Source organism: Bos taurus, chromosome 22, assembly GCF_002263795.3.
Source record: "Bos taurus isolate L1 Dominette 01449 registration number 42190680 breed Hereford chromosome 22, ARS-UCD2.0, whole genome shotgun sequence".
NCBI classification, from domain to species: Eukaryota; Metazoa; Chordata; class Mammalia; order Artiodactyla; family Bovidae; genus Bos; species Bos taurus.
The window spans coordinates 48954570-48966729 of record NC_037349.1 but is presented as its reverse complement, the minus strand read 5'-3'; the positions used below and the strand labels follow the sequence as shown (position 1 = coordinate 48966729).

At 55.0% G+C, this 12160-nt stretch overlaps 2 protein-coding genes across 4 annotated transcripts; one reads left to right on the top strand and one right to left on the bottom strand.

The window, feature by feature from the left end:
• Positions 1 to 916: 916 nt before the first annotated feature.
• Positions 917 to 5153, bottom strand: ABHD14B (abhydrolase domain containing 14B). Of its 3 annotated transcripts, none has more exons than XM_024983017.2 (4): positions 5110 to 5153; positions 3797 to 5010; positions 2339 to 2580; positions 917 to 1977 (listed from the first exon to the last, which is right to left on the bottom strand). In XM_024983017.2, exons 2-4 carry the CDS (start codon positions 4005 to 4007, stop codon positions 1798 to 1800), a joined length of 633 nt encoding a protein of 210 aa, XP_024838785.1. In that variant the 5' UTR covers positions 4008 to 5010; positions 5110 to 5153; the 3' UTR covers positions 917 to 1797.
• On the top strand, positions 4816 to 11929 carry ABHD14A (abhydrolase domain containing 14A). Its single transcript, XM_005222999.4, has 6 exons — positions 4816 to 4963; positions 6082 to 6364; positions 8652 to 8869; positions 9033 to 9148; positions 10595 to 10830; positions 11045 to 11929. Exons 3-6 carry the CDS (start codon positions 8670 to 8672, stop codon positions 11225 to 11227), a joined length of 735 nt encoding a protein of 244 aa, XP_005223056.1. The 5' UTR covers positions 4816 to 4963; positions 6082 to 6364; positions 8652 to 8669; the 3' UTR covers positions 11228 to 11929.
• The last annotated feature ends 231 nt before the right edge of the window (positions 11930 to 12160 follow it).

Below are 12160 nucleotides of genomic sequence, written 5' to 3'. Positions count from 1 at the left end.
AGTGCCGCAGCCGCCCGCCCCGCCCCGCGCGCCGCGGTGCGCCCCGAGCGGCGGCCGCTTCCGGGAGGGCTAGCACGACCCTCCCCCGCCAGCTCCTCCAGCCCCCGGGAGTGGGGGGCGAAGGGGGATCCGGCCTGAAGCGCGGTCCCGGTCACGGTTCTGCCCGCGCCGCCCGCGCTGCGCCCGGCTCCCAGTCCCTTCGCTCTCGGCCAGCTGGTCCTTCCGTCCCGAGTCCCCTGCACCCCCATCTCGGCCTCTGCCCCGCTCCCGCTCGGATCCCTCGGAGCTCAGGTTTCGACCCATTGAGGGGCCGAGTTTCCGGAGCTCCTGGCTTCTGCGCCATCCATCCCCGCGCGGGGCTCTCGCCCACCACCAAGCCCCACGCCCCTCAGCCACCCCCAGCTTCCGCCAGGCCCGGCCCTTGTGCGTCCAGGACAGGTTACCGGACCAGCTGGAGGAGGGGCCTGAGAGCGGTGTGACCCGGTGCACCCGCCCCGTGATTCCCCCCAAAGCTACCCCCAGAATTCCTTTTTGGGCCAGGGTCGCGGCGTAGTTGAGTACTCGACTAGGGAAGGGATAAGAGTAGGCGGGGGGAGCTGGGCGGTTCCCAAGCTCTCGCTTTCCCCGCACGGCGCCCCAAGCCGACGCGCCCCCTTGGACTCAAATCTACCTCCCCTTCTCTGTAATCGGCTCAGCCTGGTCCCACTGACCTCCACCTCCCCTACAGCTGAGTCTCTTGGCACCTGGGTGTGTGGGGGTGGGGAGGGGAATCCAATCTCCCTTCCCCTCCATCTGGCCCGGTGGACAAAGGGCAGGGGGACCATCTGGTCCCGCCAGGGTGGGGGAGGGGCTCGCAGTGGCGGTCCCCAAGGGACGGGGGAGGGGCGGCGCTCTGGAGACAGCGAGAGCCTGCGGGTCTAGTTGCATCACTTTATTTCACAGACCTTCACTCTCGGTCTCCCCACCAGCCAAACCTCAGAGCAGGAAACTAGCTGGGCCGAGAAGACCCAGGCCTGGGGAGCTGTGGAGCACCCAGCTGGGAGATCTGAGGGTCGAAGTGGTGCCCTCCCCCACCCCTCCTTTGGGAGCATTTGTGATGCGGGGCCAGCTGCAACCTGTGGGTTAGTGAAGTTCAGAGCTAGCCATACATACCCTAACCCTGGTAGAGGGTCTCCTGCAAGGGCTGGCCTCGTGGGATCCCTGCCTTCCCAGACATGGGGTGCTGCCTGGCTGGGGAGGGCAGAATGTGCCTGTGTAAGTACTTGTGTGGTGGCAGAGTATGTGTGTGTGTCTGTGCGTGCAATGCAACGCTGCCTTGAGTGTCAGCTCAGAGCTGTGTACGGCCCAGTGAAGGGTCATATTTGGGAACATAGATGACTCTAATGTGTAAGTATGCGTGTGTGTATGTATATTTTTGTGGCCTAAGAGGCGGAGTTAGGGGCTGTGCTACCCAGCAGAGCAGCCAAAGGAGGAGGTGGTAGGTGGGGAGAAGCTGGGCAGAGCAGAAGGAATGCAAGCTGATCAGGAAAACATAGAAGTTCATCTAATGGGTTACCCTCCACCAGATTATGTCCCTTGATTCCTGAAATTTTTTTCCTCTTGATTTCACCTCTTCAGCCTGTCCCTGCAAGAGAAAGAAGAGGAAATGACAGACCCTAAAAGAAAAGAACCCAGATAGACAGACATACCTGTTGCAATGTACAGGATGAGAAGGAACCCACAAAGGGAAGGAGAGAGAATGAGCAAGAGTGAGACCAGGGCAGGCAAGCGGGCCACCCCCATCAGCAGGGCTGCTCCTCATGCTAGCCCCTGCAGGAAATCCAGCAGCCCTGTATGCCACTCCTCGGGTTTGTCAAGGTAACAGGGGTGCCCCGCCCCCTCCATGACCAACACCCGGTGGTTGGGCAGCTGTTTCAGGTGCTCAAAGCTGGTCTGACCCATGGGGTCTTGGTCTCCATAAACGATAAGAACTGATGCCTAGAGAAAGAAAAAGGAGGCAGAGTCAACAGGGACCTGCCATTCCAGACCCAGCCTCCTAGAGATAGCTCCAGCCCTCCCCATCACTTTGGTCTCTCCCTGGGGTCACTGCAAATGATGGGGAGAGACAAGCTGGCCCAGTGAAGGGGTCGTATGGAAAGGCATAAATTTGTGTCTACCCCAGTATGCAGCATGGGCTTGGCATAGTAATCTGCTGTCAGCTTACCCCAAGGGTAGAGATTGGTGGTTCAACTCATCTCAGAAACTACCCTTTGGTTACCCAGCCCCCCCCCCCCGAGGCCCCAGGATGGACTCTTCCTTGTTCCTGGCAGGGGCATCTCAACCTCCCACACAGGGGTACCTTCACTCTGGCATAGTCGGCAGCATTGATTTTGTCAGTGCAGATGGGGGCCACTGGCACGTAGCCCCGGAGCTGGGAGCCTGGGGCCGTGAGGAAGGGCAGGGAGTACATGCCACTCAATGATGGGCTGATCACGACTGGGGGGCCCAGATCCAAAGCATCCACCACAGCTGCCAGGAAGCTGCTGGGGACCAGCTCCCCAATAGGGGCAGGTGCTTTTGCTTCCTTGGAGCGCCCCAGACCTGCAGGGATTCAGGTGTGGGAGAGACAAAGGTGGTGAGTAGGAAGACAGCAGAGAGATGGTCCCTTCCTCCAGAAAGCCCTCCTAGGTCAAGCTCTGTGTCAGGTTCCTGCAACATGCGCGTAGTTATTCCTGCAGAAACCTAGGTCTGTCGTACCTGTGGCAACCATAAGGCATTTCCCTCCATGTTTGTGCCCACCTCCACCGGAACAGTGTCCTCAAAGAATCAGGCTCTGAAGCCCCACATGGCTGGATCCAAGTCCCAGTGATCCACTTACTATGTAATCCTGGGAAAGTGCCCTTAGCCCTCTCTCCACTGTTCAGTTCCCCCATCTGTTAAAAGGAGGTAACGAAAGTATCTGCTATTTGAGATTGTTGTGAAAATTAAGTGAGTTAACTGCTTCAGAGACCCCTGTCCCAGGGCTGGCAGGGTAAATGCCCTCCAGGACAGGATGAGGGGTGGTCTCTGCACACATATCTCCCCTCTGTTAGTCAGTCCCTACCTTCTGCAGAAGGATTCGTTCATGGCCTTGGCTTGGAAGTTCAGCCCAACCCACTGTCAGAACCAATCCTGTCCTGTCCTGGAGGCCCGCCCTTGGGCACTGAAACCATACCAGCCACGGCCAGAGATGGAAGCAGGTCGGCCATGCTGCCCCTTTCACACTTGGCACCGTGGGCTGGGGCCTGCCAGTTGAGGTTATGACTGACGGTCTGGCGCTGCCCTTCCCTCCTCAGGACCTAACTTAGGGCTTTGTAGGTGGGATCATGACCAGGGGCTTAGCCACCCCCAAAGGTGCCAGGGGACACTCCTTAGGGCTTCCAACAGAGCCAGTGGTTACAGCTCTTTCAAAACATTTTACTTGCCATCAGCTGAGTACTAATTATTCTGTGTTACGTACTGGTCACATACTCACATGGAGCATCTCAATCCATTCTCATTAAAACCATCCTCCAGAATGGGTGTGGTTCTCTCTCATTACAGATAAGGAAACAGGCTCAGAGACACTGAGACACTGCACCAGGCAACACAGATGCAGCTGGGCAGTGTCCAGACTGTATCTGGATGGACTAGAGAAGCCTGAAGGCCTTGTAGTGTGCACTCTGACCTGTCCAGCTCAGGGATCAGCCTGGCTAATCCCCCCAGTCCCCCAGCCCCAGGTCCCCGGTGAGGCCCCCACAACCCCTGTCCAGAAGCCTGCCCCCGCCCCCCGAGTTACCTGGCAGGTCAATGGCCACAGCCCGGTAGCCAGCCTGGGCCAGTCTGTGCAGCGTGCCCAGGTTCTGCCAAGTCTCGGAGGAGAAGCGTATGCCATGCAACAGCAGCACAGAGAAGCGGGCGGCCTGCCCACCGCCAGGGAGAGCCTCTCGGAAGAAGAGGCTCTGGCCCTGCACCTGGATGGCGCCCTCGCGCTGCTCCACGCCTGCCATACCTGCTGCCACAGAACACCCTGCCCACGTGGAGCAGGGAGGCTGCCCCGGAGAGGGCAGGGGTCTCTCCTTCAGCAGCAAAGGAGGCTCCCAGAACTCTAGGCGCACGCCTTGGATGAGGAAAACAGGTGTTATTTCTGCCTCTGCCACTACCTAATTGCCTTAGTTTCCTCATCTGAACTGTGGAACATGAACGTCCACCTCAAGAATGTATGAGTTAAAAAAAAAAAAAAAACACTGATAATTGAGTGTGCCTGCCTTTGGAAAGAACTCAATACATGGGGCTCCCATTACAATTATTGTTCCCATTGTTATTATCCTTTCCTACCTTTGGGGATAATACAATAGAACTTAGCTCCTAGGTAGTGAAAGTGAAGTCGCTCAGTTGTGACCACATGGACTGTAGCCTACCAGGTTCCTCTGACCATGGGATTTTCCAGGCAATAGTACTGGAGTGGATTGCCATTTCCTTCTCCAGAGGATCCTCCCAACCCAGAGATCGAACCCGGGTCTCCCGTATTGTAGACAGACGCTTTACCGTCTGAGCCACCAGGGAAGTCCTAGGTGGTAGGTAGGATTAAATGAAGCCAGGCGTGTAAAACACTCCCTGTGCCTGGCACACAGTAAGTATAGCAAACGTATCAACAGTAAGTAGCTAACTATTCTGCTTATCAGCCTTTTCCTCCTCCAGGCACTGCTATAGGTCATGGATTGGCACCGCAGACCCAAGGGAGTCGGGGCTGAAGTGAAAAAAAAAAAATCTATTTTCCGGAGCCGGAAACCGGAGCGCTGAGCGGGGAAAAGCTTTGGAGTTCCGGCCCACGAAGCCCGCGAGGTGCTCAGCGCGCTGCCCGCTGAGGCCCAACACACGGTCGCCGAGGCCAGGCGCGGTCTCCGGCACCGCCACCTCTGGCTCTGTCCCCTCCGACGAGGTCGGTTGTGGATCGCAGGGTCTGGTAAGGTGCATGCAAAAGCCGAGGGGGGCAGACCCTAGTAAGGGGGCCTGGGGAGCCAAGATAAGAAGAGGAGAAACTTTGCGGTGGGTGGGGGTGGGGTCTAACTAGAGAAAGGAAGAGAGGGTCGGAGGGCGCGGGATAGGTACCTGGGGAGCTGCGCGAGGTGGCTGGCGAGTGAAGGCGGCGACTCGGGCCGGGGCGCGGAAGCAGGGAAGGGGCTGGTGCGGGGAAGGAGGGAGGTGGCCCGCCGGAGGGCGGGGGCTGGGCCGTGCTCCAGGGCGCCCGCTTGTGGCGGCAATCCGTCGCAGGGAGGTGGGTGCTGCTATGCTAGACCCATCTTCTCACAGCGGTCTTGGTTTCCCCATGCCCCTCGACCCCATGTACCCCAGACTGGGTCGGACCCAGAGACCCTGAGCAACCTGCCCGAGGTGCATATGGTTTATCTTGAGAAGAAGTGTTCCTTTGGGGCCTCATCGCTCCTGTCCCTCCCCACTGCCACCCCCCCACCCCCGCCTCATCCCCTGCCTGGGCTGCCCAAGCCCAAAGTTTTCAATCTGGAACATATATGGAAGCCAGACTGGTTAGAATGAGAAGTTTTGACAATGCCTGGTCTTGATCGATCTCCCAGCTGCCCTGAGCATATTTCCTTGCCTGTAGAATGGGTGTGATGCTGCCTACTCCACAGAGTGCTAATGAGTGAATGCTGTGTGTTCAACCTCCCATCCTCCCTGTTCCAGGCCTGGCCACACAGGCTAGGAACAGGTCAGATGTTGGTCACATGTCACTAACCAGGATAGATGACTTATAGAGACATGAAGGAGCCTAGAGGCCACCAGGACTCTGGCTGAGTGCATGCATGTGTGTGTGTGTGTTTGCAGGGGTCAGGGAAGTGGCTGACCAGAGACCTGGGGCTGCTTCAAAACAATACTAATATCTGGCAGTTACACAGTGAAGCTTCCATTCCAGACATTAGGTCCTTAAGACAACTCTCTGCGGTGGTGACAACCCTTGGTGGGCCTAAAGACAACCCTTATCCTTAACCCTGCCATACAGACCAGAGACTAAGGGTGGAGACACGCTGGTGGGAAGAAGTCGGGTGACTTCTCTTTGTGTCCCAGCTCTCAGGCCGAAAAACAACCTGGAATATCTGGACAGTGGGAAGTGGGGCCGGGCCTCTGTGCTTTGGGGTGCCTCTCCCCAGTGTCCCTTCCAACTTGGCTGCCAGGCGCGAGACTGAGACCGCGGACTGCGCAAGCGCACTGAGGCTCTCCGCCACCTAGTGACCGCAGCGGCCCGCAGAGTGGTGGAAGCAGCGCCAACGTCGCGGCGCCGTTTGACCGCTGGTTGCATCCGAGCAGAGCCCGCCCAACGGTGGCGGGTCCAGTCATCCCTGTTGGCCCGGTAAGTGTCCCCGGGGAGTGAGGCCAGCAGGTTGCCCGGGGCGGGCCATTCTTGCCCCGCCCCTTGCCCCCGGAGCCCTGGGGCAGAGCCCTGCCAGAGGGGCCGCGCTGGGGCAGCCAGTGTGCTTGTTTTTGTTCCTTTGTCACGTGTGTGCACCCGCTCAGTTGTTGGCAGGGTGTTCTTGGGGGCCTGGGTGTGTGCGTGCGTGTGTCAGTTTCTCTGTGTGCCTGCGCGGGGGGGCAGTATGTCAGTCTATCTGCCCGCTTGTGTCTGTGTATGTCTACTGTGAGTATTTCTGTGCGCTGTGTGGCTTCAAGGATGTATATCTACCTGTATGTATATATATTTCTGAAGCTCTGTGTTTCGTTGTCTGCCTGCCTGTACCTCCAAATACACGTTCTTGTGTACGTGTGTAGTTTTAGGATTGTGTGCTTGAGATATGAGGGTCTGCATATGATTTTTTTTTTTTTGCATATGATTTTAAAAGCGTGTGTGTGTGTGTGTGTGTGTACGTGTACCTGTGCATCTGCCTTCCTGATAACTGATGTATGTGTGATTTTGAGGGTGTATTTCAAGGTATCGATTGTACACAGGCCCATGCATGCGCAAGGAGGCTGTGTGGCCATGCAGGGACTAGCCTGTACATAGGAAAAGTGTTCGGGGACAAGAGTTTGTGTGCATGTCTGTACACCTATGTGTCATTGTTGAAACATACGCCGAGGACCTCATGTGGGTACAGTGCCTCCCCTCCCCCTCTTCCATCTCTGTAGCATACTGTTGTCTAGTGCCTCAGCTGCCTGGGTTGCCATAACAACGGCTGCAGTCCCATCCCTCCCTACCTGGAGAGGTGCCCCAGTGCCCCAGGCCCACCACAGGAGAGGTTCAGCGTGGATGCTCTGCTTGGTGGGAACCTAGGCTTATGTGCTGGATGCTTGCATCTGAGGCTGGTGGTGGGCAGAAAGAAGAGAGGAGTGTATTCTTCCTCCACGCAGCTCCTGGTTCTGCTCCAGAGGGGCTGCCACTGCCCAGTCACCACCTGACCCTGGAGACTGGGGCTGGGGGCTTGGGAAGCATCCCCAAAACTTCTGGGAGAGGTGGGTAGGGTCGAAGGCGATTCCCCAGCTCAGATCTAGGGCCAGTGCCCAGCAGGCACTCAAATAAAGACATGTTCCCTGGAATCCAGGAACAAGGATTCCTAGACCCAAAAAATGATGATAGGCTAGCCCTTGGTCAGGCCCCTTGAATTATTGAAATCTCACAGAAGGCTTGGGAGAGCAGCTGCAAGGTTATTTTCTCCATTTTACTGACAAACAAGGTACACAGCCAGGAATTGGCAGAGGAGTCTCAAAGTCAGGGCTGACTGCTCTGGGTGTGGGTCCTGAGGTCTGTCTTCTGGGCTGGCAAAGAGTCAGACTGGAGGAGTCCATGAAACGGGTCACTTGGCATGAAAGCTGGGGGGTAGGAGGCATTTGTCACTCCAGCCTCCTGCTGCCCTTTCCATTTGTAAGTGTGCCATGCTTCTTGCTAGCCCTGTACTCAGGCCTAGGCACTTCCTCCATCAGGGATATTCTCCATGAGTTCTCTTCCCACTTAATATCAGTTGGGGTAGAACATTAAATATTCCCATCACATTCTGATTTTAGCATTATTGTATGCAGTCTGATAAACAGAACCATTTGCAAACATGCCCTTAGTGGGACATTGCTTTGCTCTTTGATGTCTTTCACCTTTGATGACCCTCACCCCTCCAACCACCAGTTCATCCATCACCTCCCAGCCCCAGTTTCCTTCTTGGCAAAATTAGTGTGGCCTGGTAGTTGGGAGCCCAGCCCTGGGCTCAAGTGTCAGTTCTGCTACTTGCTACTCTGCACATCGGGCAAGAGAATCTACCTCTCCGAGCTTCAGTTTGCTCCTTTATAAGAAACCTATCATCATATCTGTTCCCTAGCGTTCTTGTGTGGATTCATGAGTCATTACATGTGAAGGGCCTAGCATAGGGCTTGGCTGTCATAAGTCCTTGATGAGTGGAAGTGATTTTAGCTGGCACAGGGATGGTGGTGGCCCCTGATGCCAGGGGGACATCTCAGATGCTCCTCACACTTATGGGGTATCTCAGCCCTTGCCCTGGCGTGTGGAGTACTTGGGTGTGAACCCTCAGACACTTGCCCAGAGCAGAGGAAAGGGCAAGGGCTGAGCTTTTCCTCTGCTGGGAACTCCTAGGTGGGATTTGAGGGGGTTTTGTGGGGGCTCAGCTCTACCCTCTTCTCCATCTCCTCTTCTCCTCCAGACTGTGGTACAGACCTCCATGAGCCGGTCCCAGGTTGCCCTGCTGGGCCTGGGCCTGGGCCTGCTGTTCATGCTGCTGCTATATGTGGGGCTGCCAGGACCCCCTGAGCAGACCTCCTGGCTCTGGGGAGACTCCAATGTCACGATCCTGGCTGGTCTCACCCCTGGCAGCTCCCCCATTTTTTACCGTGAGGTGCTCCCATTCCACCGGGCCCACAGGTAGGTGCTTACCCTAGGGTGGAGTAGAAGGACTAGGCCCAAGGAGCATCCCTGTGTGGGACCCCCCAGCTCAACTCCAAGTGCTCAGGACCTGGGAGGGTGGTGGAAGAAGCCTTGGAAGAAAGAACCCCCAGGACACACACACTCCCCCGTGTGCCCACAGGGTGGATGTGGTGCTGCTCCACGGAAAGGCCTTTAGCTCCCGGACGTGGGAGCAGCTGGGCACACTGCAGCTGCTGGCACAGAGGGGCTACCGGGCTGTGGCCCTTGACCTTCCAGGTGAGCCCCCGCCCCTGGGTCCAGGGAGGTAACATGCAGCAGGGACAAAGGGACAGAATGCCAGAGGGTAGACCTGGAGGGGTAGGAAAGCCCTAAGGTGTGGCTGGGGAGCATCTGGACCCCAGGGTCTAGACAGGCAGTGGCAAGTCACAACACAAAGGGGCAACACGAAAAGCTCTGTGTTTATTTTCTACCTTGAAACTACGGTGTGGATTGTTGTATGTCACAGAGCACTTAGAAACACGACCTTAAAATAAAAGAAACATTACCTGCCTCACAAAAGATCACATGGGGAGAGCTCACTGTACTTTTTATGACAACGTAGGTAGCTTTATGTCTTTTTCAGCTATACAAATGATTTTTTGCTGTTATTCTTGTCATTAAAAAATCAACCAAGAGTGACCCCTCTCAGAGACCCATGCCACTTCTCTTTCCCTGTCACTTCTCTAAGCAGTTTGAGGGTGCCAGATCCTCTTTGGGTGCTTTTAGATCTAGAGATGCAGGGTTATGTGGTTGGGGTTGTAAACATGACTGGTGTCCTGCCTGCTTAGGGAACCTCTCTGCAACCTGGTTTTCTTCCCCTCTGCCGTGTCTCATGGGTCATGTCAGGCACTGTAACCCTCCCTTATACTAATGTGTGTCGTTGGAGGGATGAACAGGTTTCATTTGGCCACTCCTCTACCGGTGGCTGTGTAGGCTGGTTTAGAGTTTTCAGTGTCAGTCAAAATGCTCAAGTAAGGAAGTTGAAGCATCTTTGGACATGCCCCTTTTCTTTTTTTGCATTGCTTATTTTATTTTTTGACCACGCAACACACCATGTGGGATCTTAGGTCCCTAACCAGGGATGGAATCTATGCCCCCTGCATTGGAAACACAGAGTGTTAAGCAGTGGACCCCCAGGGAGGCCCCTGAACATGCTTCTTTGAGCATATGGGCAATAATTTCTGTAGGGTAGCCATCAGGGCAATTGATTTGTCAGAGAACACACATTTAAAATTTCTTGACAAATATTATCTTACCCTCTAAAAATGCTATATGGATTTACTCTCCAATCAGTCATACATGAAAGTATCCATTTTCCTTCATCTTCCCTAACACTGTGTATTATCAATTTTTTTTTAATTTGACTGTGCTGGGTCTTAGTTGTGGCACACAGGATCTAGTTCTCTGGCCAGGGATTGAACCCAGGCCCCTTCCATTGGGAGCATAGCCTCTTAGCCACTGGACCACCAAGGAGGTCCCTATCAATCTTCAGTTTTGCCAGTATGATGAATGAAAGATGGTTTTCTTAACAGCCCTATCACCTTACAAAAACATAACTTCTGGGGATTTGGGGGTAGCAGATGTTATGTGCCACTGGTCCCCATCTCTTTGGCCACTATGGTGAGCAGGAAGTCCTGACCACCTTCCCAGCCTGCCTCAGCTGGTGCCTTCTACTGTTGCCAGGTTTTGGGAACTCGGCACCTTCAAAGGAGGCAAGCACAGAGGCAGGGCGGGCAGAGCTGTTGGAGCGAGTGCTGCAGGACCTAAATGTGCAGAACGCTGTGTTGGTGAGCCCTTCACTGAGTGGCCGCTATGCCCTGCCCTTCCTGATGCGAGGCCACCACCAGCTGCGTGGATTCGTGCCCATTGCACCTGCCTCCACCCAGAACTACACCCAGGAACAATTCCAGGCCGTGAAGGTATTGGGAGGAGGGTCTCTGAAAGTCCTGGCTTCCTGTCCCTGGCTTGGGTCATGGGGGGAAAATACATAGGTTGTACTTGGAGGACACATGGCCCCATCCTTGATCTGGATGGAAGAGATGGGGTGTGTATCGGGACGATTTCCTAAGGAGATGGCTTGAGGGTCAGTCCCCCTCAGGCCCCAGGATCATGGCGCCTTGCCTTGCCCTGCAGACTCCGACTCTCATCCTGTATGGGGAGCTGGACCGCACCCTGGCTCGGGAGTCACTGCGGCAGCTCCGCCACCTGCCCAACCACGCCACGGTGAAGTTGCGCAATGCAGGCCACGCCTGCTACCTCCACAAGCCACAAGACTTCCACCTCGAACTTCTTGCTTTCCTTGACCATCTACTGTGAGCTCACCCACTGTCCAGGCCCCAGGCCTGGCTGGAACTTGGAGGGGGACAAGTCCACACCGGGGCAGCAGCCCCTGTGATTAGAGGGCAGAGGTCAGAGGGCTAGACCCAGTCGGGACCTTTCATTTTATCTCAGAGGCACAATTAAAAAAAAAAAAAGGCATTTTTGTCATACCTGGGGAGTGACAGGTCCTGTTTGCTGGCATTGCTGCAGGTGGGGTGAGAGTTGGAGCCAAGTGTGGGACTGCTCGGGACTGAGAGCTGGAGGGAGTGCTCCAGCAGCCTGAGAAGGCTGAGGACATAGGCTACTTACTAGATGGCTGCTGAGTGGCTAGTCTGTGACTCAGTTTCCTCATCAGTAAAATGGGCATGATGTAACACCTAGTTCAGAAAGTGGTTTTAGGATTGACTAAATCTGGGTAAGCAGAGCACTTGGCCACACAGGGCCGGCAGGTGGGACTGTCATTGAGAGGGGTCATTACTCCTGCTAAATGATCACTGGGATTCATGGGAAATCCAGGGTCTGGTGGCTGAGATGAGTGAATCAGGATGTAGGTTCCATGGCCAAAAGGGGCAGGATGTGTAGAGGAGGGGATGGCGAATGTGGTTTATCTTGTAACATAGTATTGGGGAGGGGGAAATTTCCCCCTCTCCCCATCTTGAGTTCTTGGCTGGACTAACAATAAAACTGACACAAAACAGATTAACAGGAGAAAAAGAAATTTTAGTTGTGTGCAAGGAGGTCTCATAGAAATGAGACATAAGAAGTGACCAAAGCAGGCAGCTTTTGTAGTTTTTAGACAATAAATTTGTGAGGACTTGACAGGACAAAAACATATTTTGGATGCTCAATTAGTAAAGAATCTATTAATAAACAGAGTTTGGGCTTGGGGGTAGTAAATTAAAAGAAGTAACAAAGTTGGTTTATAGAGGC

Coding starts and splice junctions, on each gene's coding strand:
- ABHD14A (XM_005222999.4), top strand. CDS start 8,670: ATGAGCCGGTCCCAGGTTGCCCTGCTGGGCCTGGGCCTGGGCCTGCTG. Junction 9,149..10,594: donor TGTGGCCCTTGACCTTCCAG/GTGAGCCCCCGC, acceptor TACTGTTGCCAG/GTTTTGGGAACTCGGCACCT. Junction 10,831..11,044: donor AACAATTCCAGGCCGTGAAG/GTATTGGGAGGA, acceptor CTTGCCCTGCAG/ACTCCGACTCTCATCCTGTA.
- ABHD14B (XM_024983017.2), bottom strand. CDS start 4,007: ATGGCAGGCGTGGAGCAGCGCGAGGGCGCCATCCAGGTGCAGGGCCAG. Junction 2,581..3,796: donor TGTGGCCATTGACCTGCCAG/GTAACTCGGGGG, acceptor GAATCCCTGCAG/GTCTGGGGCGCTCCAAGGAA. Junction 1,978..2,338: donor CCGACTATGCCAGAGTGAAG/GTACCCCTGTGT, acceptor TTCTTTCTCTAG/GCATCAGTTCTTATCGTTTA.